The following is a 24,974-nucleotide window of genomic DNA, read 5'->3' as shown; positions in this document are numbered from 1 at the left end:
CTAAAAGGAGGACCATGCTAGCATCAATGATGATTGTGTGTCATTAATCAAAGATTACAATTAATCCACTCTGTCTTCCTGACGACTGCCTCCTCAGAAAAAGTAAGGTGCCTTTTCTAATCCGGGGCAGCCACATGAGAAACCGAAATGAGTGGGAGGGGTGGTAACTGTTTTCACTTTTCTCTTCCTGTTTTTTTTTGAGCCTGGGAAAGTAAGTCAGAATTTCCAATCTTTTCCAATTCCCACACGATTCCCTAATTTAGAACGAACTTAGAGAAAATAAAAAGCCTTCCTGCATCTGGGGAAGACTGCCGCCAGCCGTGGAGCATCCTCACTGTGGGATGAAGAATCCTCCCGGGGGTGGTGTGTGCTCCAGCCCCACCCCCAACCCGCTCGTACTTGCTTGTACGAGGCTCAGCCTTGGGGGACGATACCCTCGGCGAGGAGTCACAGGACAGTTAATCAGGGGAAATGCTTCGAGAAACTCTTGGACCCCAGCAGGAAGCCCTGGGAGGCGGGAGGGGGGAGGAGGGGCGGGTAAGGGAGTTCAAACGGAACAGAGGTGTCAGGCTGCAGAGATTTACCCCTGGGTGACGACCCCTGTCCACCCACTGCCCCCGAGGTCTGGCAGTGTGGATGATCTTAAACCGACGAGCCTGCGGGTACTGCGCGAGCGGACGCGGCGCGGAGCCTCTGATCACGCTAATGTGCAGCAGGCTCCGCGAAGACCACGATCCGAGTACTGCCAGGTGGAGAGGTTCAGGCCACTTCTCTTTTTCCTCGTTGCATCCAGACTGGGGTGGACGGGAAATTAAAAAGTGCTTTATGCGGCAACAACCATCAAGAAGCACTTTTATTGACTAGGAAACCGTGAAGAGTTGAGCCACCTGGCCTTTGCGGGCGAAGCAGGCCGGAGCCTTTCCTTGCGCGGGGCGGGCGGTCGAAGCCTGGCAGCCCTAGCTTGGCTCCAGACCGGCTCGGGGTGACATCACCAGACTCCTGCGATCGGCGGGAGGTGGCCCCCGAAATCCCCTAAAAACATAGTGAGTAATCGCAGGCCCCGCCCTCCAGGCGGGGCCCAGACTCGGGAGCGAGCCGAGCTGCCCCGCCAGCCCCGGGAGCGGCCTCCAGGGGAGTTGCCTCTCGGTTACCCGCGCGACGCGCGCTAGCTCCGGGTCGCCGGCAGCGGCGGCGCAAGCAGCCTATCCACCCTGCACGCGGCCTGCCCATCCTCCGCGCAGCGCGCGTTCGCCCCTGAACCTCTCCCGGTGGCGGCGGCGCCCGCGGCGGCGACGAGGGAGACGAAGACGTAGCGCGCAGGCGCGGTCGGATTCCCGGCAGTGACGCGGCGGCGGGCGCGCGCGGCGCATTTCCGCCTCTGGCGAATGGCTCGACAGTAGCGCGCGCCGCGGGCCCAGCTGCGACCCCGGCCCCGCCCCCGGGACCCCGGCCATGGACGGTGAGGGCGCCCCCTGACCCCGCGGGGTGGCGGCGCTGGGGCCGCGGGGACCGCGGCAGGAGGCCCCTCGCCGCCTTCCGACCCTTCGTAGGCCGATGGGCGCTGCGCAGGGAGCGGCCGGCCGGATGGTGGCGCGGGGTGGGGCGGACATCGGGGGTCTGACTCAGTTTCCCCCTCGGTGTGGGGTGTGGGGTGTTGGGGGGAGCGTTGACTCAGTTTCCCCCCGGGACCCGGGAGGGGGGGCGTGGGGAGTTCAAACTTAGTTTCCTTGTTAGGGGAGAATGTATCTGACTCAGTTTCCTCTCGGGATCGCGGGGCGGAGGGTTGGGGGGGGTGCCCTCCCTTAGTGTAACAATAGAAAAGGCCGTGACTCAGTTTCTCCTGGTGGAGGGAGGCCGCCATCCCTGGTTTCCCTCAGGAAAAGGGTGCTTCTGGCTCCCTTACCCACGCCCCTAGTTTCCCTGAAGTTTCCAGGTAGCAGGCCCTGACTGAGTGTCCGAGAGAAGGAGCCTGGCTCCCTCTCCTCACCGCGGGGAAGCAGGCCTTGCCTGGTGAGGACAGGATGTGGGCTTCTGCTGACCCTTGTCTCCCTCTCCTTTCAGACCTCTTCCCCCTCATCTTCCCCGCAGGTAAGTGGACCATCCTTTCTCAGTGGGTCGGGAGGAGCTCCCCAGGGTCAGGGGCGATGGGGTCAGCCGGCTGATGGGGGCTGGCCCGCCTGTCCCCTGCAGAGCCGGCGCAGGCCTCCGGCCCCTATGTGGAGATCATCGAGCAGCCCAAGCAGCGGGGCATGCGCTTCCGCTACAAGTGCGAGGGCCGCTCAGCCGGCAGCATCCCTGGCGAGAGGAGCACGGACACCACCAAGACCCACCCCACCATCAAGGTCAGCAGAGCCCCAGAGCGGGGGACCCACAGTCAGAGGGCTGGGACTTGCTTCCAGCCCCTTCCCCCCACCCCATCCCGAAATCTGTGTCTGCGAGTTCGGTCTGGAATTCCCGCCCTCTAGGGTGCTCTCTGTTCTTTGGACAGATCAATGGCTACACGGGGCCAGGGACAGTCCGCATCTCCCTGGTCACCAAGGACCCCCCTCACCGGCCTCACCCCCACGAGCTTGTGGGGAAAGACTGCCGGGATGGCTTCTATGAGGCTGAGCTCTGCCCCGACCGCTGCATCCACAGGTGAGCTCAGGGGTGGGAGGGGGTGGTAGAAGGTGATGATGACATGGGAATAGGAGAAGCAGGCAGTTATATTGCTGTTACAATGTTAATCGTTTCTGGACAGAGGGCAGAATTCCTCACTGCTTGCTCCCTCCCCAGCTTTGCAAGCTGATTCTTTTATTTTGAAATTGTGTATCTCCTCTCTCCACTGGATAGGAGGAGCTCCACCTAAGCTCTATGGCAAAGGTGTGGGTCCTTAATCACCTCTGAACCCCTAACCCCTGTGGCTGGAGTGTCACATCTCTTGTAGTCAGAATGAAAGCCATTGAACCAACGGTCTCCCCTGAAGCTTATGTACTGGTTGACAGAGGCAGACCATAAATAAATGTACAAATAACTGAACAAGATACTGTTAGAAAGTCATCATTTCAGTGATGAAAATGAAGCAGTAATAGGTTGGAAGAATAGCCTGAGGTGGGGGAGGCCAAGGAGCTGGTCCCATTCCTTTGGACTGGGAGGTCAGAAAGGCCTAAATGTGAGAAAGCAGAGAAGCACCGAAGGAACATGCCCAGCAGAATGAACAGGTGCCAAAAGCTTTGAAGTGCGAATGAGTGTCATGCCTTTGGAGAGGGGAAAAGAAGGCCCTAGGGCAGAGGGTCGGGAGCTGGCAGGGACTGTGGCTGGGGCCAGGCGGCAGGGCATAGGGCCTTGTCAGCCAAAGTAAGTAAGGAGTGGGTTTCATAGTGGCACAGTTGGGGGGGGGCAGCATTCAGGGGGTTAAGAACGGAGTGATCACCTGGTGAGTGGGTGGGGATAAGGGGCAGAGTGGGCAAGGCAGGAGGGCCCACGCTCTGCTGGAGACAGTGGAGCTTATGCCTGGGGGGGCCTCAGCTTTCAGAACCTGGGGATCCAGTGTGTAAAGAAGCGGGACCTGGAGCAGGCCATCAGCCAGCGCATCCAGACCAACAACAACCCCTTCCAAGGTGAGGGCGGCGACAGTGGAGGCCTGGGCCTGCCTGGAGCACCTCCAGCTGCTGTACCCTTCTGAGGCCATCCTCCCCTCACGTGTCCCTCACCGGCCAAGATGCAGTGCCCGTTCAGTACATACTCCCGTTCAGTACATTTTACCATTGGAGAAACAGATCGAGAGCGGGGACATAGGGGACATGACACCCAGCGTCACAGGTGGAGTCAGTGATGGGTCTAGAACCTTCCCACTGCCCTCCTCTAGGACTCCTGCTATTTCACACACCTTCCAACAGCCCTCCCAGCCCAGAGGTACCTGCACACCCTACTCCCCCCCAGCTCCATCCCCTGCCCTGGCCCCATGCCCGGCCCAGGCTCTCCTGACCATCGGTTTTTCTGACAGTTCCCATAGAAGAGCAGCGCGGGGACTATGACCTGAATGCTGTCCGGCTCTGCTTCCAGGTGACAGTGCGGGACCCAGCAGGCAGGCCCCTCCGCCTGGTGCCTGTCCTCTCTCATCCCATCTTTGACAACCGTGAGTGGTCAGGGAGCCGCAGGAAGGGGAGAGGGGTGGGCCTGTGAGGAGGAAGGGAGAGGTGGGGAGGGGTGACCTGCAAGAGTTGCTCTGACTTTGTCCAGTCACCCAGCATATCCATCATCCGCTCTGTGCCCAGCGCTGTGCTGATCAAAAAGACAAGTCAGAGGAGACCCAGATCTGCCCTCAAGGTGCAGCGTCCAAGCTGGCAGGGAGTCAGATGGGAGATAGGCATATCCAGCCCATGACGAGAGGGTGGTGTGCCCAGAACTGTACTGATGACTCCAGGAAATGAACTTCCAGGAACGAGATAATGTTGGAAACTAAGAATTCAATGAGGAAAGCTCACAGGAAGTTTACAGATGGATTGGGCTGACATTGGTCAACTGCAGTTTTAAAGTAGCCAGTAGGATACGTGAAAATAAAAAGGCTTTGGAGCCCCAAGGCCGGAAAACCAGGATGAACCAGTGTGTGTGTGTGGGGGTGGGGGTGGGGGGACTCAGGAGGGAAGGATTCATTGCCAAAGCGGGTATGAATGGGTCTTGAATACTGCCTGGGTCAGGTGGAGAAACAGCAGTTGTGATCACTTTGGTTCTCGCAGGACTGTATGCAGAGATGTTTACCTTTTGTGTGTGGTTATATTCTTCAGGCCTAGAGCAGAACTGGGCACAGAGTAGGTGCCAGTAGATAAAGAGTTGCTGAATTGGTTGGTGTGAGGAGCCAACGAAATGGTTGAACCTTGGCTGCCAGAGGTGTAGCCAGCACACCCCGGACAACCTTGACCCTGGGCTGGGCAGGAGCCTTCTTTTCCTGCAGGTCAGCCCGGGAGACCGCCGGTGGTTCAGGGCTTCCTTCCTTATTCCCACACCCTCAGGCGCCCCCAACACCGCCGAGCTCAAGATCTGCCGGGTGAATCGGAACTCTGGGAGCTGCCTTGGCGGGGACGAGATCTTCCTCCTATGTGACAAGGTGCAGAAAGGTACACAGCCGGAAGGAGGGCTGGACCCGGGAGCAGGAGGCGAGGGGCAAGGCTGAGCAGATGCACTAAGTGTTAGGGAGCTGGTTTAAGCACTGTCCCCAACTCCTTGGGGACAGCAGGGCCATGCATCTCTAGAGGCTAGTATCGGCAATTGTAGGGGGCGGCGGGCTGGGGGAGCTGAGCACCCACGTGGCCACCGTGTCTCCTGCAGAGGACATCGAGGTGTATTTCACGGGACCAGGCTGGGAGGCCCGAGGCTCCTTTTCACAAGCTGACGTGCACCGGCAAGTGGCCATTGTGTTCCGGACGCCGCCCTACGCGGACCCCAGCCTGCAGGCCCCGGTGCGCGTGTCCATGCAGCTGCGGCGGCCCTCCGATCGGGAGCTCAGCGAGCCCATGGAATTCCAGTACTTGCCAGACACAGGTACCCAGCTGGGCAGGGGAGCAGCAGGGCTCTGGGCTCCAGCCAGTGGGAGTGAGGCCGGGCTGGATGCCACAGCTGTGGGTGAAGGTCAGAAGCTGGGGTTGGGCAGAGATTTCCATAGTAATCAGACTCTTCTTCTCACCTCATTTAATAATGAAACCCAAGACTTACTGAGCTCTTGTGACATGTGTGACCCTATTCCAGGCACATCAGTGAATTACCTGATTTTATTCTCTCATGAACCTCTTGAGGTGGGAGATAGCATCTAACTTGCTTGAGGTCACATAGTGAGTTGTAGACCCAGACCTCATTTGAACCCAGGCCGTCTGGCTCCAGGGACCTGTTGCCTCACTGTATCTGTACTTATCACCACCACACAGCCATGGTGTGGTCAGGGCTTTCGGGCATCTGCTCAAATAGGAACAGCCAAAGTGATTCTTTATCTGAAGCCTGTCATCCAGCCTGAAAGTGTGTCCTGCCCTGGGAACTGTCTAACAGAGTCTGGAAAACAAGGCCTGAAATGGCCATCAGGTCATTCCACCAGATGAGGACTGAGTGTCCACTCGGCACCAGGCTCTGCACCAGGTATTCTCAATATAAAGATGAATAAGACATGTTCCCTGCCCTTTGGGAGCTTGGTTACATGAGGAAGACACACATGCAAAACAGAGCCTTACGTCACAGAATGACGCGCAAAACAGCGAGGTGTGTGCAGAATACTGTGGGAACTGGAACCGGCTGCGTGGAGGAGGTAGGAGGTAGCGTTTAGGTTGGAGAAAGACCCAGAAGCGCATTCTCCAGGCGGGTGGAGCGGAAGGGCCGGGAGAGGGCATAGCACGTTTGGGGACAGCTTTGTGGCAGGAGTTCCCATCGGGCGGTGAGCAGGCCCCGGCAGAAGGGCCTTGAAGGTTGAACTTGCATTCATCCAGGGTCACATCCTAAGGCCTCGGGAGCCACCAAAGGTTTCTGAACAGAGAAGTGATGTGAGCAGGTCTGGAAGCAGTGTGCAGAGGATCTGAGAGGGGGGGACACGAGGTGGGGAGGTTTTGGAAGATGTTCCAGTCGTTCCGGGAGAGAAGGTGCTGTGTGAAGCTCACAGACGGAAGGCATGAGACAGTCTCCCCCACCACCGGCCTCCTCTGGGACCCTGAGCCCCACGGGCCCTTTGTGTCCTCCTGGGAACCTGTGCTCTAGCTGTTGCCTCTGCTCGGAATGCTTGGCCCCCAGATCTTCACATGGTGGGCTCACACCAGTGCTTCCCTGGACCCCTAAACTAGATTCCTTGACCTTACTTCTGGTGCTATTACATCACCCTGGGTCTCCTCCTCAGAGCTCCTATCACTTGTGTCAATGCCCCTCTGTCACTTGGATGTTACAGCTTTGGGGAACAGGAACCTTGTCTGCTTACGCAGGGCCATACTTCCAGTGGCTCAAATAGAGCCTGGCACGCAAGTGCGTGGTGAATGTGTGTCTAGAGGGTGAATGGTGGGGAGTGAGAAAGAGGAAGCTGCTGAGGATGTGTCCAAGGTTTGGCAACAGGGCACAGAGGTAGGGCGGGAACACCAAGGGCGAAAGAGCCAGGATCAGGTGTATGAGGTGAGACGGTGACGTTGGCTTTGGGCTCTTGACATCGAATGCTTTGGGCTTATCCAAGTGCTGCAGTAGTTAGAGAGTTCAGAAAGCTCTAGACTGAACTTGGAAACCATCAGATAGAAGATTAAGAGTCTGTTGAAGTCTTAAGCCAGCCTGTCATACCTAGGCTGCCCCAGAGAGCAGAGAGCGCAGCACCAGGCCTGGTGAGGGCTGGATGGGAGCAGGGACATCAGCCGTGCAGGTGACAGAAGCCTGAGGTGGGACCCTGTGACGGCTGCTGGCCCCTGATTTGGGGGCACCCATGTGGCCTTTGGAGGGCAGATTCAGCTAACGGAGTTCTTCTCAAAAAAGTCATGCCATTCTTATAATTGCAGAGTGTTCAAGAGTTGTGCAGCTCTACTCATTGGCTGAGGTTTGGAGAAACGGTCTTAGAAAAGTTTGTCCTCTCGCCTACCTCCCGAGGGTCCTTTGGGAGCTTTGGGGGTCTACTGGTACAAGGACCCACTTCCCTCCCTTGCTTTCCCAGACGATCGTCACCGGATTGAGGAGAAACGCAAAAGGACATATGAGACCTTCAAGAGCATCATGAAAAAGAGCCCTTTCAATGGTAAGAGGGGGCTGCAGGAGAATCGAGAGCAGTGGGCAGAGAGGGGACCCTGGACACCAAGAACTGACCCAGCTTTCACCCCACAGGACCCACCGACCCCCGGCCTCCGACCCGGCGCATCGCTGTGCCTAACCGCGGCTCAGCCTCCATCCCCAAGCCAGGTGAGGATTTCCTTAAGGTCATTACACCGGAACTGTAGGCTCAAATCTGTTCTGCCCGTGGTTTTGACACCTCTTGGAGGGAGTCGAGCAGTCAGTCTCACCAGCAGGTGTCTGAAGCCTGCTCTCTGTTGGGCTCCTGTTTCTCAGGGTCTGAGCTTTGGTGGCCTAAAATCAGAACCAGCTGGGAAGCGGTGAAGATGCCGACTCCTGGGCCCCTTACAGACCTGGGGAATCAGGCTTGGGAGGTGTGTCCCAGGAACCAGCACCCTCCTGGGGATGAGAACCCCTGTGGTGTTGGTTAAACCCACACTGGATGCCTTGAGATGCAGAAGTTTCAAAAACGCAGTCTCTGCTCTCAGCTTTCCATTGAAGTGGGGCAACCAAAAAGTCACCTCTGAAGTAGCAAAACAGCATGTGTCTCAGAGAAGAAGGAAGAGGCACTGCTCGCTGCCGGCTGCTCGGGTACAAGGCTGTGCCCACTCGGAAAGCATCCCGTCCTCTAAAGGCTGTGAGAGCTCTGTGGGCTGGGGTAGACAGGCAGGGCTCCACGGAGGCGAGCCTGGAACTGGGCCCTACAGGGGAGGCCGACTGGGTAAGAGGGGGTGCACCACAGGGAAGGGCTGAGCCTCAGCACCCGAGGCAGCAGCTGGGGCAGAGGATGGGGGCCGGCTCCGAGGCTTTCTCTGACCCCTACCTCTCTTTCTCTTCTCCAGCTCCCCAGCCCTATTCCTTTACGCCATCTCTCAGCACCATCAACTTTGAGGAGTTTTCCCCCATGGTCTTTCCTTCTGGGCAGATCCCAAGCCAGACCTCGGCCTTGGCACCAGCCCCCAACCCGGTCCTGACCCAGACCCCAGTCCTGGCCCCAGCCCCAGGCATGGCATCAACCCCAGCCCCGGCCCCGGCCCCAGGCATGGCATCAACCCTGGCCCAGGCCCTAGCCCCAGGCCTGGCTCAGGCTGTGACCCCGCCTGCCCCCAAGGCCAACCAGACTGGGGAAGGGACACTGACAGAGGCCCTGCTGCAGCTGCAGTTCGATACCGATGAAGACCTGGGGGCTCTGCTTGGCAACAACACTGACCCTGCCGTGTTCACAGACCTGGCGTCTGTCGACAACTCTGAGTTTCAGCAGCTGCTGAACCAGGCTGTGCCCGCGGGCCCCCACGCAGCTGAGCCCATGTTGATGGAGTACCCTGAGGCCATAACTCGCCTGGTGACAGGGTCCCAGAGGCCCCCTGACCCAGCTCCCACTCCCCTGGGGCCCCCTGGGCTCACCAATGGTCTCCTCTCAGGGGATGAAGACTTCTCCTCAATCGCGGACGTGGACTTCTCAGCCCTCCTGAGTCAGATCAGCTCCTAGAGGGGTGACACTGCCCTGCCCAGAGCAGTGGGTTAGCAAGGGATTGAAGCCCTCCCAAAGCACGCACTTACGGATTCTGGGAGGGTGTGCTCCAGTTGCCCTCAGCTTCTTTGGGTGATGTCTTCCTGGGGAGGGGGGGTGCATTTTATTCTTTTATTGGCAGTATCTCTCTCTCTCTCTTTTTGGAGGTGCTTAAGCAGAAGCATTAACTTCTCTGGAAAGGGGAGAGCTGGGAAGACTCAGACTCTTCCATCCCTTCTCCTGATGTTTGGCTCCAGGCTCTACAGAAAATTCTGGGGCCCCCCCAATGCCACCCTCCAGCTTCTAGTACTCTCCTAGAGAGATGGGTAGGCTGGAGCTATGGCTTTGGAGGCCACAAAGCCTTATTACAAGTGTCTTCCTCAAATTGTAGATTCATTTATACCTTGAGGGAAAATAATGCCCCTGTTACTCGCCCCTTTCTGGTGCTGGCATTCTTTGTGCCTAACTACCAGCCTTTGAGGGCCTGGCCTTCTCAGCCTGCAGAGGTCTCTGCCAGCTCTTCCCTTGCTGGGCTGTGGTTGAAGGGGACTGGTGGGGCAGTATTGGCCCTCTCCAAGATCCAGGGAGGTTCTCTTTGAGACTGCTCTGTTCCTCCTTTTCTCAAGTGCCTTAATAGTAGGGCAAGCTGTTCAGAGTCAGGGGGAGAGCAGGCTGGCTGCTCTCCAGTCGGGAGGCTCAGTTTTTACTGAAGAATCAAAGCATTTATAGACTATTGCTTTTTCTACTCTGAACTAATAAATTTGTTGCCATGCTGGCTAGAGATTTGTCTTCTTTGAGCACACTCCTTGCTGGTCATTTCAGGCTGGATGTTGGTGATACAGAGTTGGAGGCACGTATTTGCTGGAGGAATACATTGTCACTGGGGAGCTTGGAGCCCACGGACGTCCGTGGAAACTCCTAGTTACCAGCCAGTGGATGAAAGCAGGCGGCTGTGGGGGGCGAGGGGAAGTCCCAGCCTAGCGAGAGCCCGGTTGGACCCAGGAGTTGTGGGGATGGAGCATCTTCAGGAAGGGCTTCACGGAGGCCACGCTAGCTTCAGGTCTATACATCAGAAGAGGAGCTAGCCAGCATTTATAGGTAAGCGGAGTAAGAGGCGATGTTGGAAAGATTCGATAGGCCAGTCTGTAAAAAAGAACGCTCAGCTAAGAGGTTTGGATTTCATCTCTTAAGTGGTTGGGGAGGGAGGTGTCGCATCAGTTGGGGAAAGGGAGGTGCCAGGTGAAGGTCTGTCCTTTCATACCCTGCCCTGGGAGGACCAAGGAAATCTTATATCCGAAGCCGCCTCCTCTCCACCACCGCGCACGACCCAGGAGTCCCGAACAAAAACCAAGCCACGGCCCAAGGGCTAGAGCCGGACATACTTCCGTTTTGTCTCGACGCACGCGCAGAGGCAGCCACCGGCCCTAGTGAGCGAGGGCCTGCAGTCCCGAGTGCGCATGCGCACAGATAGCTTTCTACAACGGGGCGGCCAGGCGGTGCGCTTCGGTAAAAGCCCGTCCTGAGGCCGATGGCGTCGCAGGGTTGCGGGAGGGTGAAGGCAGGAGCACCCAGGTATTGGTGAGACGTTGCTGCACATCTAGCGAGTCCCCTGGGAACACAGGAGGCCCAGGGTGCAGGCTCCGATGGCGTCTACGAGAAAAGATGCCAGCCGGCGGCGGAATGCTGGGGAACCGCAAAGCATCTAGCGACTCGTGCTGCGCTGCGGCGTTTCTGTCGGGGGGGGGCGGGGTCTGAAGCAGGTGGGCCACCCTGGGGCCTGGCCACGCGGTACTTACGCCCGAGGGGCGGGACCCAAAAGCTGTGGCCCGGTCAGGACCCGGGCGGACGAACCCGCCGGCAGTGCGTGGGGAGGTGAGGTTTGCAGCTGCTGCGCTGCGGGCGGGGCCAGGGCGAGCGCCTGGAAGGACCTGGTGGGATGGGAAGACTCCTCACAGGAGGAAACTGATGGCCCAAACTGCCCGCTATGTCGCCAACCTGATGCCCGGAGGGAATTAGTGAGTTCGAGTCCTCCACCTCAGGCTGTGCCTCGCTCTTGGCTTCCCCGGTGTCCTGAAGTGACCTCCCGTGCTTCCCCGAAAGCCCTCTCCTGGCCCTTGCCACACTCCCTGAGTGACCTCATCATGCCCATGGCTCACCAGTCCGAAATCTTTGTCTCCAGCTCAGACTTCTCTCTCCTCTGCGCCCGCCCTCTGGACATCTCACCCTGACATCCCTCAGGTCTTTCAAAATCTCTAGGACCCTAGCCATCCCTGGTCTGCCCTTTCCCCTCAGTCGTGGCCTTACCAGCCTCCAGGGCTCCAGTCAGAAACCCAGCCACCTCCGTGGATTCTGCACCTTCTCCCCTAGCAACTCGAGTTCACTTCCTCACTTGGTCCTGGCAAATGTGCCCTGTTCTCCCCATCCCCACGGCTATTCCCTAGTTTAAGCTACCACCTTGCCCACTGGGGCTGCAACTATAAGTGCCTCCCTGGCCTTACCTTCCCTGTAGGGCTCTGACACTCAAATCTCATCACCCTCCCTTTGAACATCTACCCACCCATCACCAGACCCGTTTTCTGCAGACTCACAGCCAGAGAGTAACCAGAGCCGTCCACCCTGCCTGTGAGGGCTCCTCACTACAGTCCACCAGGTGAGAGCTGGGACCCAGGGCTGGGAACCCCAGTGCTCCCATTCACAGCCCTTTCTGCTTCAGCTCCAGCCTCCTTGACCCTGGGTCCCTGCAAAAGCCAATTCCAGTCCAGTAGGCCCCCAACTGGTCCTACCCAGGATACCCTTGACTTCTTTATGTCGTGAACAGGACAGTGAACCTCTGAAATTCACATTACCTCCTCCTGATCCCCTGACCCTGTTTTTCAGAGCCTGGCTCATCCTGCCAAAGCCTAAGTTGGTGGCCTGGGTCTCAGCAGGGTTGGACAAGGCATGTGATGCTAGGCAAGTCAGTGCCCTGTCTGAGCCTCAGATCCCGAATACAAAGAGTTTAGACATAATCTAAGTTTGGACCTGTTGATGCCACTCATGGGAAAGAGCCCAGCCTGGTGAGGAACAAGGGGTCAGAGGCTGGTGAGTAGGAAAGTGAGTCGGAGACATGGAAACATCTCCCCGGCAGCTAAGGCAGAGAAGCTCCTACCTCTGGAACTGGGCCCTGCAAGATCTGGCCAGGGGACTGAGGACTGCCAGGCTTGGGGGCTCAGTGTCTGCAGAGAGGAGAGGACTTCCTGTACTGGGGGCAGGGCCTTTAAAGGGGGGCATGGTCAGCACCTTCCCTCCCCTGCCCAGCAGGTCCACTCTCTGCCTCTGATCTCAGCCCCTCAGGTTTGGTTCCAGGGCAAGGGCCTGGCCCCTACAGTTAAGCAGAATTGGTACAGAGTGTGGTGACTTGCTTCCCAACAGACCAAATAAATGTTTGTGGGACAGAAGACAAGGAATGGCCTAGCCTCAGAGAAGCCCCGGTTTGTGGCAGCCCAGCTCTGAACCAGCGTCCCCAGGGCTTCCCTAACCAGTCCCGGGAGCTTGACCAGAGCCTATGGGAGCAAAACCCCTTCCCCCATCAGGTCATGAACACCTGTGTAGACACAAAGAGCAGTGGCTTCTTTATTCCCTGAAGTCCTCTTTTCTCCACAGAATATTTACAAACAGGGGTGGGGTGAGGGCAACTGTGCCACGGAATGATGGGCCGGGGAGTGGGGCAGTGCTAAGATGCGCCTCGCGCAGGGAGAGTTCCTGAGGAGGGCCCAGTTTGTGCGGCCCAGGGGCCCTGAGCAGCCGGGCGGTTCCAGCAAATCAGCAGCCAGGCTGAGGCCTGCCTGCGGCTCAGGCCCGGTCAGTGGCGGGGGAGCCCAGCTGCTTGGAGGCCAAGAGCAGGCGGGTGGCCGCGCTCTCCGACTCGGCCTGCAGCCGCCGGTTGTTGTGCCGCAGGCTCCGCACCTCCTCCTCCAGGGCCGCCTTGTCTGCCTTCTCCTGAGGGGGTGGGGGGCGAGGGGAGGCAGGAGTCAGGGTGGCTGGGCCCCAGCCCTGCTCCCGGGGCAGCCCTGTGACTCCCCGCGGCCACCCTGTCACCTTCTGCAGGTCGTCCTGCAGCTTCCTGAGCATGGACTCCAGGTGAGAGACCTTCGCAGACAGGCTTCCGGGTTCTGGCCTGAGGACACGGAAGTCGGGACTCAGGGGGACCAGGGCTGGGGCCGCACCACGGGCTGGTACCCAGGCCCGCCCGTGAGAGGGGCCCAACCCCGTCTTCCGACTCAGGTGTCCAGAGCTTCCCTCTCACGCGTGGGCGCGAACACGGGGCGTGGGGTGAGGGGTGGGTCGGTGGGAGGCTTACTCAGCATCAGACTTCGGAGTTCCCTTGGCGTCTCCGCTCTCAGGGATGGGCTGTCCTGTGGGGACAGAGGGACCGACCAGGCAGGTAAAGCGGGAGAGCCCCGTTCTGGCTCCCGCGCCCCTGATAACCACCCCCTACCCCCGGAGCACTCTGGTGGCCTCACCCTCCCGGGAGAGCGACTCCAGGATGGTGTTGCAAGTGGAGGCAATCTCCGAGATGGACTGCCACTCGTCTTCCAGGGTCTCGCTGCCCGCCTCGGACATGACTGTGGGCAGCGGGGGTGGGTTCAGCCAGGGAAGCGCAGGCCAGGCCCCCTCCCACTCCGCTCCTAGAGCCCACCCCACCCTCGCTCCTGACTCACTTTTGCTGATAGAGTTCCTCAGAGACAAGGTTCGTGGCAAAAAGGAGGCCCTCAGCTCCGGGGCCGGTTCGTCCTTGTCCTCAAAGCCACCGGGGCTGCCTGGCCCGTCCTGGGGTGGGGGGCGGAAGTGGGTATAGATGGGGGATGGCCACCATGACCACTGTGCCCACCTCGGCTTGTGGGGCTCCAGAGCCTTGCTTCTGCTCACCTGAGCGGGGGGTGTCTCCCTGCCCGCACTGGGTGCTGCCGGCTTGGCTGTGGTGGCGAGGAGGAGGTCTGGGGTGGTGTTGGGCAGGACTGGGGCCTCGTCAGACAGGGAGCTGCAAGGGGGGGACGGCTCAGCACTGGGGGCTGCACCTGCCAGCGGCCCCTGCCTGCAGAGGCCTCCCGGGCTGCAGGAGAGGGGAGGCCGAGGGGGTACCTGCAGGGTGACGGCGGGTTCTGGCTGTGCAGGAACTCGGTCCTCTCCTCCGCCAGCTCCCCAGGCCCCGGAGGACCACCGCTGTCATTCAGGCACACTTGCAGCAGCTGCTTCGTGTCGGGCAGTAGGGCCTCGGCGGGGGCCTCATCCTGCACCGGCTCCGCAGCCCCCCGCCGGCTGGGCTCCTGCAGAGACAGCGTGTACAGCTCCGAGAAGCTCCTGCGGGGGGAAGAGGGGGTCAGGCGGGGTGTCCAGCACCACCAGTCCCACTCCCAGCTGTGCCGGAGGCTCGCTTCCAGGAAGAGAGCACTCCCAGCTGCCTAACAACAGTGAAAGGTTCGCCTGGCTGCTGGCCATTGTTCCCGTGGGCATGTGTGTGTGTGTGTGTGTGCTCAGTCACTTCAGTCATCTCCGCCTCTTTGCGACCCCGTGGGCTGTAGCCCACTGGGCTCCTCTGTTCGCGGGACCTCAGTTCAAATCACAGGGCTGCCTGTGCGTATCCTGAGGAAATCAAATTTCTCCACCCGTGAAATGGAGATGATACTACTGATCTCCTGGCTTGCTGTGAGAGTTTAAATAATGTGGGAAAACCACTCCATGTAGAGATCCAGAAAGTACTGCCTGGGCACAAATCCAGCCGCTTGGCTTTTTTTCTTTTTAGCAGATGTGCTTGTTTCTAGAGTACTAAACACTAAGGATTGGTTTTTACGATCTTAAATGGTTGGAAAAACACACACAAAAAGAATGTATCAATGGCATGTGAAAGTCATATGAAATTCAAACGTCGGGGTCCACACTCATCAATTACGTGACATCTGTGGATGCTTTTGAGCACCTGTGAGAAAGTTGAGCACCTGCAGCAGGGACCAGATAGCCCAGAACACCTGAAATACTTTCCATCTCTCTCTTTACAGGAGAAGCTTGCAGGTCCCTGCTTTAAAGTAGCAGATTGTCAATTGTGTGAGGGTGTCTGTGAGAAAGCTAGTGGGAGCTGCACTTCGATCTTTCCGCAGTGAAGACAGTGCTTAATTGGCTTCCTTAGACCCATAAGAAACGTGTCGTTCGGAGAGATTAAATAAGAGAGTGGGGTTCTCTCAGAGGAAGGCCTCCACGCAAGGTTCCTGTGGCCAGTGGGTCACAGTAGGCATAAGCAACGCGGTGGCCAAGCTGCCCGGTCCTCCCACCGCCCTGCGTCCAAGCGCCCTGACCTGCGGGGCCGGCCGCTGTCGTCGGGGGGCAGGACGGTGACGCAGACCTTGGGCGCTGAGCGCAGCAGCTGAGCAGCGGCCTCGGGGCCGAGGCTGGGCAGCGTCTGGCCGCATACGCGCAGCAGGCGCGCCCCAGGCCGCAGCCCTGTCGTCTCCGCGAACGTGAAGCGCTCCACGTGCGTGATGAAGCCGGCGGCGTCCACCTCGAAGCCCAGGCGGCCTTGACCGTCGCGGGGCAGCGCCAACTCGCGGGTCTCGCAGCCGCGGCTCACCAGCTGGGGCGGGGCGGGGCGTGAGCGGCGCTGCCAGAGGACGCGCAGCCCCAGCGCCAGCCCCGGGACGTCCCAGGTCACACGAACCCTTTCCCACCCCCTGGGGAGGGCGTTAGCAACTAACCCGCGGAAGACGGCCTGGGGACCCCTAGTTCCAGCTCTGCCAGGCTCCCGGACTGGGTGTGCCCCCGGCACTCCGACTCTCCCTTTCGCAGGAGAGGCGCCGGAAACGAGGGGTCCCAAAGCAGGCTCCTTCCTGCCGCGCCCCGAACTTAATCCCGCGCCTCACCTGCAGGCGCGCCACGACCTCGCCAACGGCTTGGCCAGGGGACCCGTCGAACCGCAGCGTGATCGCCTCCCCGCGGCCGTAGTACAGGTCGAGCCGCTGCTCGGAGAAGGTCCAAGCCAGCACGTCGCGACAGGCGCAGTTGAAGACTACCCGGCCGTCGCGCGGCGCCACCAGCACCAGCGCCTCGGCCGAGATGCCCAGCAGGCAGGGCACCTCGGCGCCGTCGGGGCTGCCCGCCTCGGCTCCGGCCGCACCCCGCGCCCCAGGTGCCGCGCGCACGCCCCACACCAGCGCGCCCGCCGCCTGCAGCTCAGCGCCTGGGCCCCGTGGGGCTGCCCGCCGTCTCCCGCCCAGGGAAGGCAGGCCGAAGCGCGACGCCGAATCCAGCGACGTGGTGGTCACCTCGTTGGTGGCCAGGTCCTGCAGGTACTGCTGGCGCGTGCGCGTGGCCATGGCGTGGAACTGGCGTGCGTGGCCCGCCGCCTGCTCGCCATTGAGCGCTTTGGCCAGCAGGAGGGCCCGGAAGTCGGCGTTGGCCGCGAAGGGACCTCCGCCAGGGGGCAGAGCTGGCCCGAAGGCCGGCGTGTCCTGGGTGCGGCTCACGGCCACCCTATGGGGAGGGAGGCCGTAGTCAGGGGCAAAAGAAGGGTCCAAGAAAAGGCACCCTTAGCAGAACTGGAACCCCGCGGAGCCCACCTGTAGGAGGTGTGCGGAGTGCAGGGCGCCTCGGCCCGCACCACTAGGAATATGTGCTGGAAGTGCGAGCGGATGGTGGTGGGGCAGAAGGGCTTGCTGCCCGGTTCCTGGAACACGATGGTCACAATGTCGTTGCCGATGTGGCGCTTCCGCAGGAGCTGGAGGTTAGGAGGAGCGGCATGTGAGCCGGGCTTCCCCAGTCCCTGCTCATTCAAGCGAGGCAGAATCTGGGCACCCAAGTCCTCCACCGGCCCCCGGTGCAGTGCTGGGGTGTCTGGCTTTGGGGAGTCATACTGGCTGGGAGAGAAGCTGGGGGTAGGCAGAGCTCAGGCCAAGGTCCCGCCCACGCAGCACCCCTCCCTGGTTCCCCAGAGCCCCCGTCACACCTGCTGCTGATTATTGGGGGTGTACGGCAGCATCGTGGATACATGGAACATGATCTCATGGTCCTGGTACGTCGTGTAGAGGGAGTGCGTGCCGGTGGAATCCGCTGTGGCCAGGGAGTTGGGGACACCGAGGGAAAGCAAGGGGAATCTGGGTGGCTTGGACCTGCCGTCTCTGCCCACAAGCTGCAGCCTCTGTCCCCTTCCCCCCCCCCCCCCCCCCCAGCCAGCAGGTAGAAAACTCTTTCCCACCACCAGCCAAGCTCCAGGCCATGAGCTCCAAGGGTCTCAGCCTTGTCTGCTCCCCTTCCCCACCCCCCACCCCGAACCCCCACCCCCTCCCGCCACAGGATCCAGCCTGGAGTTGGGATGCTGAGATAGAATGAAGACAGAAATGAGAAACAGTCTGCTAAGAGAGGCGGGGGCGGATGTCCCAGGAGAGGACAGATGTTGGCCTAGGCACCAGCATGTGCGGAGCAGCTGAGAGGGGAAGGGGGGCAGGAGGTCACCTCCCAGGAACCCTGGGACCTTTCCAACACAACAGGCTGGGGCTGTGTTTGGGGGGTAGGGGGAGGTGGTGCCCAGAAACCCCCATGGCCCAGCTCCAGTAGTAGGGCACCAGAGCTTTGGGGGACATTCCCAGCCCCTCCCAGCCTTCGCAGCCCCCACTGCATGTCCTCGGCCTACCCGGAGAACTCTCTACCCCCGGCCCCGGCCCTAGGACAAGATGGGACAGAAATCTGAACCGGCAGCTAGTTCTTGCCAAGGCAGCCTGCCCTTCAGCACGGGTCTCTGCCCACCCCACCCCGACCCCCTGGGCCTCACTTTTGGTGTCCAGCTGGGCCCGGTAGCTCTCGAAGCCTTTGAGCCGCACCACGTCGCCCAGCAGGGTGAGGAACTGCATGAAGGCGGGTCCTGCCTCCTGGTTGTTGTACATCTCCTCCTCCGAGCCCTGACCTGCCCGGCAGTACAGGATGCCCACCTTGCGCTGGAAGCTCAGCTGCCGGGGGGGGGGGCGGGGGGCACAGGCGGAAGGCTCAGGCCTCAGTCTCCCAGCAACACCCCGGGGGCCTTGGGGCATGGACGGGACACTGGCCTGGGGGTGGGACTGCCTCTGCCCTCTCTAAGCCATGACCCTATCAAGTGGGTTCGGTCTCTCCTGCTCCGGGAGCTCAGGAGGGCAGAGGAGGACAAGGTGGGAAGGAACCAGGAGGCGGCTAGTTCTCATGGGACCACAGAGGACGTGGTTCACGGAAAGGACCCTGCTCAGAGGGTGCTTGATCCCAATCAGTGTCCACACGGTCACTCTCCTTAGCCCAAGGCCAGCCTGTCTTCCCCCCCTGGAGTCCCAGGCACCTCAACCCCAGCCTCTGGAGCTCCACACCACCTCTTACCCTCTGCTCCCAGCTCCTCTGGCTCCTTTGCATCTGCGCTTAACTATGCACAGCTCAGGGTGCCCTGCCACCGTGCCAATGAGCCCAGGGCCCTCCAGCTCCCGCCTCCCTTCTTCACAGTAAGCCTGTCTACACCCACAGTTCCCACTTTCATCGCTCCTAACCCCTAGAGCCCCACACTTCCACCCCAACTTTTAAACCCCAAGCCCCTCTTAACGACCATGGGCATGGCTTCACCCTGGCATACTCTCACCATAGTTGGCACTTGGGATAACTGGAACTTCACTTGGCCCGTGACTGCAGGGACCGCCCCCTTCCTGTCCGGGCCTCTTCTCCACACCTGGTCTTTGCCCTCGGTGGCCAAAGCAGCCGTCTCCATGGACGAGACCCCCATCTCGGCCTCCAGGGCAGCCCCTTTCCCAGCTGTAGCTGCACGGATGTCCTTCTAGCACCTGCCACCTCACCTCCTCCCTGTGACTCTTCCCTCCCGCCCATCCTCCAGGGTCCCTGGCTCCACAAAAATGCCACTCCCAGCGGCCAAGAAGGAGGGGAATCTCACAACACCCCCACCAGCCACTCTGTCCCTGGACTACCCTCTTCACCTCTGGTATTGTCACCACCAGGCCTGGCTTGGATGACTGCCAACAGCCTTCAGCCTGGCCTCCAGTCTAGCCCCCACACTGCAGCCAGAGGGCTGCTTGACCTCTCAGATCTTCCATGGCTCCACAGCGCCCTCAGGACCAAAGGCCAACCTTTGCCACCTTGTCCCCCCTAGCCCCACGCCAGCCACACTGAACTGCCCACAGGGCCCTGATGCAACAGTTCTTAGTCTCTAAGCTTCACCCAGGTTGTTCCTTCTGCCCAGAACATGCCTGCCCTTCCTGGTTTGAGCTCTTGCATTTCCTCCATGATGCTAACCTCCTGGCCAAGGAAGGCAGTCAGCCCTTCCCTGGTGCCCCACGGAGCCCTGAGCATTCCTCTTTCACTATTATCCTGCTCATCATTATCCATGATTCTCTGTGGGTCTCTCCCCACCTGGCTGTGAGCTACTTGAAGACAGAACCTGGTCTAGACAGGTCTCCAGCATCCAGTCTGGAGCCTGGTACCAAGGGGTGAGGAAATGTTTGTTGAGTGACTGACAGATTGAATGACCAAGGAGAAAAGTCAGGGCCAGTGGGTAGTAGCTTTCAGCACAGGGAAGGGAAGGACTTTCAGCTGGCTTGAGTGGGCCCTCAGTGGAAGGAGTGAGTGCCCCAAACTAGCAGGAGACCCAGCAGGGCCTTGCAGGGCAAACTGACAGAGAATGAGAGGGACTTGCAAGAAGAGGGGGTGGCAATCAGAGAGTGCTCCTCAGCTGAAAGGCACATGGGAATTATCTCGGGATCTCTTCATGTGCAGGGCCTGAGTCAGTAGATCAGGGTAGGACTCCAAACCTGCCTTTCTAACAAGCCCCCAGGTGATGTGGGTGCTGCTGATCTTGAGAGGCAAGGTTCCAGATGACCTCTCATGCCCTTCTTTTGAAAAGCTAGCTCTCGTGGGGTCCCCATCCAGCTCAGGATCAGGGTCAAGGCTGGGTGGTTGGGAGCTGGACAGACTCGGTTCAGACCAGGTCGAGCTCTAGGATGAGGGTGTGCTCTGCCCACTCACCACTTGCTTATCCAGCGTGAGGTCAAGGCTGGGTGACTGGGAGCTGGGCAGACTGGGTTCAGACCAGGTCTAGCTCTAGGACAGGGGTGCCCTGCCCACTCACCACTTGCTCGTCCAGCGTGAGCAGCGTGCGAGGCACCTTGGGTGAAGCTGAGCCCAGGCGCAGGCAGGTGGGGCTCAGCCGTGGTGCCACATGCTCTAGAAGCTTCCTCGGGGACAGGCCTCGGGGGGGCCCTGGCGGCAGCGCGTCCTCTGAGATGGTGCCTCGGAGGGTCCGGAGCTAAGGACGGGGATGTAGGGGCGCTCAGGATGCACGCAGGCGGCTCCGAAGGCAATCCACGACCTGGCTCCCATGACCCCGGCCCACCTGCGTGGTCCGCACGATGACACGGTAGCTGTGCAGAGTGCCCCCTCCGCTGCTCTCCTTCTCCTCCCGCCGCAGGCTCACTGCTACCGGGCCCAGCGCCTCGTCCAGTCCGAAGAAGTTCTGGTGTTCTGCCGGGAGCAGGAGGCAGATGACTAGCCTCGCCCCTCAGTAGTCCCACCCTCGCTTGACCACACCCATCACCAAGTGCCCCTTCCAGGTCCCATCACACTAGCTCAGATCGTCCCCTCCTCAGCCCTGCCCACATTCTACCAAGTCAAATCCTGACTCCTGTCCACATCTATTATACACTTGGGCCCTAAGCCTCGCCCATATATCTGGCCCCAGATCCAGTGGGCCGTGCCTCCCTGCTCCAAAGCCTAGATCCTGCATGGCCTTGCCCAGCATGCCCATATTCTTCCCCAGAATATCCCTCGTGAACACTGATGATGACAAGGTGCCCGGGTGCAGGGGTTCAGATTTCAGCTCCCAGCAATGGCCCTAGGAAATCTCTCCCCAGCCCAGAGGAGTACGATGAACCGGATGGAGGCAGAGGAACACGTCTGGGTGTGAGGAGAGGCCTGGCTTGGCTGCAGGGAGGTGGTTAGAGCTGGGCAGCCTTGACTGAGAGACATAGCCTGAACCTTTACTTAGCCAGGGACTCGACAGAGAAAGGACAGCACGCTGCAGGTGACCCTCACCTTTGCCGTAGAAGTACTTGCGGTAGTAGCCGGCGCCCAAGTCTGCATGCTCCAGGCTGTAGGCGGAGGTTCGGTTCTGCGGCTCCTCCAGGACAGACACGGCAGCGTTGGGCAGTGACGGGGGCACAGGTGGAGACACCGGTCCTCCCAGGCCCAGCTCGCCTTCGCCCCCGAGCTCGCTCACAAAGCCAGGCGCCTCGAGCAGCAGATCCGAGCTGGCAGTCTGGTCCTGGGCTGCGGCTGGGGTCCCAGAGCCAGCCTCCACCTGCGCCCCGGGTCCCCGGGGCCTCGGAGACCAGTCAAAGAGCAGGCTCTGCACATCGTAGTGGGCGAAGCAGCGGGGCTCAGGGACTGGTGGGAACTCAGGCTCCGGCTCCTCGGCCGACAGCCCCAGCAGTGCCAGCGGGTCGGAGAAGAACCGGGCCGGGGGCGCGGCGGGGCGGCTGGCCTCCTCGTGGCTGTGGGCGCGGGCACGAGGGCTGGCCGGCGTCGGTGGCCGGGCCTCGCCTGCATCGCTGCCGCTGCGCACGAGTGGGCCCCGGTTCGGCCTGGGCTCAAAGGTGTGCGGCGTCAGCGGGGGCCGGGCCGGCTGGCGCAGCTTGCGGGCAAAGAGGTCATCGGTGGGCGCAGGGGCCGGGCCCCGCCGAGGGCTCCCCACGCCACCGCCGGCCCACATGGGCGTGCCTTGGACCTGGGGACCTGGCTCTCCGAGTGCCGGGCCGCATTGGCGGGCGCGGGTGGTTGGTGCCCAGCCGGCAGGCCGGTTCCTGCCCTGAGGGAGGAGTGGGCTGCTGAGAGGGGCCTGGGGAGAAAACAGGAACCCAGCCCCCAGCCTGGTCCTCCCCACGCGGGTTGGCTTCCGGCCCCCTCCGCGACCATCAAAGCCGCTTCCGCTTTCCTGGCCACTTCCTCGTCTGCCTGGGGCTGAGGTTTCAGCCCCCTCCTCCAGCTCAGCACGGGGCAGGGCCAGGGGCTGGGCTGTGGCGACCTTGGCCCTGAGGGTCTGGCAGCCCTGGGCCGCCCTGGGGCCGCCAGGGTTCCCCAGCTCCCACTCACACACCTTGGCTGTGGTCTGGGCCCAGGGTGAGGGTCCCCACCAAGACCTGGCCCAACCAGACAGATGATTTGTCTCCACTGGGACGGGAAACCCATGGGGCCAACTGGTGTCTGGGTCCTGCCCACTTGACAAAGGGAGGACGTCCTGTCCCCAGAGACCTTCCTCCCTGCTCCTCCCACTTCCTCCAGGATCCCAGAGGAACTCAGCACCCAGCGGCTGGGCCTCAATGCCCTGGCCCTCACCGCCTCAATACCTCAAGGACTCAGGGGTTCCCAGGGGGCAGCGGCCGGTCAGCAGGGACGGCAAGAGGACTTCCTTCAGTGCAGGAAGTGGCCCCAGCTCTGGGCCCAGCCCCCTGCCCGGCCCCACATCCTGAGGAAGGTGCTGGGGTCACACCAGCTCAGTCATGGGACCTCGGTCACCCCAACCTGATGGACAGGTCTGGGCTCTACCCTCCTGCAGGCTTCTGTGGCCATGCCTGGGGGGAGGGGAGGGAGTCCTGGTAACCAGGCCCCTCTGCTGGAATGGGGACCCGTGGGCACTTTGGCCTACCTGGCCACATAGAGGCTGACAGGGCATTCTGGACCCCACATGACAATCAAACCAAAGTGCCCATAAGGGACTGCTCTTGCCTGAAGCAACTCTGGGTCAACTAGGATTTGAACCTGGGCCTGTCAGTCCTCGCCACACCGAGCTCTGTGTGAGTAGGTGTGGGCAGGTGGGGGGCTGGGCTAAGGCTTGAGGTCTCACAGGATGTACGAGTGAGACGCCGAAGGCCCCAGGGACCTGCTAAGTGCGGAAACATGTGGAGACCAGGGGCAGGTGTAAAGAAGAGGTGGTGTGAGAACGTGAAGCGGCCACCCTCAGACGAACCCAGGATGGAGTGGGCGGCTGGGGCAGGGCTGTGGGTGACCCACTCGAGGTGCAGGCACTTGCTGGCGGGTTTTCATGCGTCAGCTAGGGCTACGTGGGGCTGGGCTGGGAGGGGGTGGGGGCAGATGCTCTGCACCCCTCAGCTAGAGCTCCAGAACCAAGCGAGGGCAGGCCTTCAAGAGCTCAGGGTGCCTCCTCCCTTAACTTCTCCTAGGACAAAGTTCTTGATGCTGACCCTGAGCCTCTGTACTCTCATCTCCAAAATGGGGTTAATTAACTCTACCTGTCCCTTCCCAACCCTGCCAAGACTGCAAGCAAGGGGAAGCGAGCGAAGCTGGCCATGTGTTAAGCGTATGGTGGCAGATGCAGGCCCTGGCTCCATGGGCCAAGGTCCGGGTCCTGGGCTGTGGTGTGTGTGTGTGTGAAGTGTGTGATGGGGTGGGAGGGGACACGAGGCAGGGGTCTGTGCAGGCTCCCGCTCCATGCAGGTCGAGCTCTGTGTATCTGTGTGTGCACAGCTGGGGGCTGCTTCTTGCTCTGGCCCACTGCCGGCTGGGCTCTGGCCCTGCCTTGAGGGGTGTTCTTGGGCTCTGCCCCCCACCCGGCAGCTTCACACAGGGTCCATTGAGGCCAGGACATTCCTTGCGGCCTGTGTCACTGGCGAGGAGGGGGCCGGCCCGCTCCCACAGATCCGGAAGGCCTGGCTGCCCCAGGAGGAGGCGCTGGACGCTTCCCAGCACATCTGGAGGTCATGACCCCATTTCTGCTGCCAGGGGGCGCGACAGATGTTTCCTCCCAGGCCAGGCTCGGGACTGGGGGGCGGTGTGCAAAAGCTGGGTCGGAGGCCGCCCGGGGAGAAGGGGAGCCCCAGAACAGGGGGTGCCCGGCACACAGCCAGCAGGCAGCCGGACAGTCGCCAGCTCCTCTGAGAGGAGCCGGGAATCGCCGCATCCACTCACTCATCCTCCACAGACCGGGCCAGGCTGTCCACGCAAAGGAGGTGGGGGCGGCACCAGTCAGAGGCAGGGGACTGGACGTGCTGACTTGAGACTAGAGCCCAGTGGGAGGTTGGGAGGGTGCAGGCGGCGAACTCGGCGAGGACCTACCACCCACACACCACCCTGGCTGACCGGCAGGCCACCTCCTCCCCTGTCTGGCCCGACACGGTGCCGCCGCTCCCCCCGCTCCCGCCGGTACCTCTGGGGCTCCCGCCCGGCCGCCTCCTCCGGCGCTGGGGTCCTGCTGCCTGCTCTCCAGCGGCGGCTCCGGGCGCCGGCTCCGCCTGGGGGCGGGGCCACGCCGGGGGCGGGGCCGGGGAGGAGGGGCGGGGCCGGCCCGGGAGTCCTCCGCGGCGGGAAGCGCAGCGGGCGGGGACTCCAGGCCTGGCCTCGGTCAGCGCGGAGCGCAGGCGAACCGCCTGCCCTGAGCCAGGCCCGGCCCGGCGAGCTGTGAAACTGTCGGGCCTCTAGCCCTTGGCCGAGAAACCGGAACAAGTGTACCGGCCTTCCAAACCAACTTGGGGGCTAGACCGGGACGCCTAGTGTTGGGCTGCAGCCTGCACGCAGACCAAGTACTCAGGGAGGGCCACTATTCATGAGTATTTGTAAGCGCGGCTCTACACACAGTCTCATGTACTCTTAAAAGGCCTTAGACGGGTGTCATCTCTTATTTACAACTGGAGAAACTGAGGCTCAGAGAAAGGCTCTG

General features: G+C 61.0%; 2 protein-coding genes across 3 annotated transcripts; one reads left to right on the top strand and one right to left on the bottom strand.

The window, feature by feature from the left end:
• The first annotated feature begins 1,126 nt into the window (after window positions 1–1,126).
• On the top strand, window positions 1,127–10,041 carry RELA (RELA proto-oncogene, NF-kB subunit). Its single transcript, XM_065937748.1, has 11 exons — window positions 1,127–1,459; window positions 2,062–2,088; window positions 2,191–2,342; window positions 2,489–2,637; window positions 3,508–3,599; window positions 3,986–4,117; window positions 4,992–5,096; window positions 5,308–5,520; window positions 7,640–7,720; window positions 7,807–7,881; window positions 8,595–10,041. Exons 1-11 carry the CDS (start codon window positions 1,453–1,455, stop codon window positions 9,239–9,241), a joined length of 1,680 nt encoding a protein of 559 aa, XP_065793820.1. The 5' UTR covers window positions 1,127–1,452; the 3' UTR covers window positions 9,242–10,041.
• Window positions 10,042–12,858: 2,817 nt separating this feature from the next.
• SIPA1 (signal-induced proliferation-associated 1) lies at window positions 12,859–24,552 on the bottom strand. 2 transcript variants are annotated; one of them, XM_065937746.1, is made up of 16 exons: window positions 24,465–24,552; window positions 21,338–22,109; window positions 20,640–20,767; window positions 20,376–20,552; window positions 18,057–18,231; window positions 17,235–17,338; window positions 16,849–17,006; window positions 16,153–16,762; window positions 15,592–15,866; window positions 14,384–14,602; window positions 14,171–14,282; window positions 13,963–14,071; window positions 13,765–13,866; window positions 13,602–13,656; window positions 13,340–13,418; window positions 12,859–13,240 (listed from the first exon to the last, which is right to left on the bottom strand). In XM_065937746.1, the coding sequence occupies exons 2-16, from the start codon at window positions 22,011–22,013 to the stop codon at window positions 13,094–13,096; spliced, it is 3,126 nt and encodes a 1,041-aa protein (XP_065793818.1). In that variant the 5' UTR covers window positions 22,014–22,109; window positions 24,465–24,552; the 3' UTR covers window positions 12,859–13,093. The 2 variants fall into 2 exon arrangements, with proteins under 2 accessions (XP_065793818.1, XP_065793819.1); XM_065937747.1 differs by lacking the exon at window positions 24,465–24,552 and adding an exon at window positions 22,398–24,431.
• Between the last annotated feature and the right edge of the window lie 422 nt (window positions 24,553–24,974).

This window comes from Muntiacus reevesi, chromosome 5, assembly GCF_963930625.1.
Source record: "Muntiacus reevesi chromosome 5, mMunRee1.1, whole genome shotgun sequence".
Taxonomy (NCBI): domain Eukaryota; kingdom Metazoa; phylum Chordata; class Mammalia; order Artiodactyla; family Cervidae; genus Muntiacus; species Muntiacus reevesi.
This window is presented reverse-complemented; position numbering and strand designations above follow the sequence as displayed.

Excerpts from the sequence above, each read along its gene's own strand:
- SIPA1 (XM_065937746.1), bottom strand. The coding sequence starts at position 22,013 with ATGTGGGCCGGCGGTGGCGTGGGGAGCCCTCGGCGGGGCCCGGCCCCT. Across the intron at positions 17,339-18,056 it reads GGCCCAGCTGGACACCAAAA|CGGATTCCACCGGCACGCAC; the intron begins GTGAGGCCCAGG and ends CCCTGGCCACAG. Across the intron at positions 13,419-13,601 it reads ACTCCGAAGTCTGATGCTGA|GCCAGAACCCGGAAGCCTGT; the intron begins GTAAGCCTCCCA and ends CCGTGTCCTCAG.
- RELA (XM_065937748.1), top strand. Across the intron at positions 3,600-3,985 it reads CAACAACAACCCCTTCCAAG|TTCCCATAGAAGAGCAGCGC; the intron begins GTGAGGGCGGCG and ends TTTTTCTGACAG. Across the intron at positions 7,882-8,594 it reads AGCCTCCATCCCCAAGCCAG|CTCCCCAGCCCTATTCCTTT; the intron begins GTGAGGATTTCC and ends TCTCTTCTCCAG.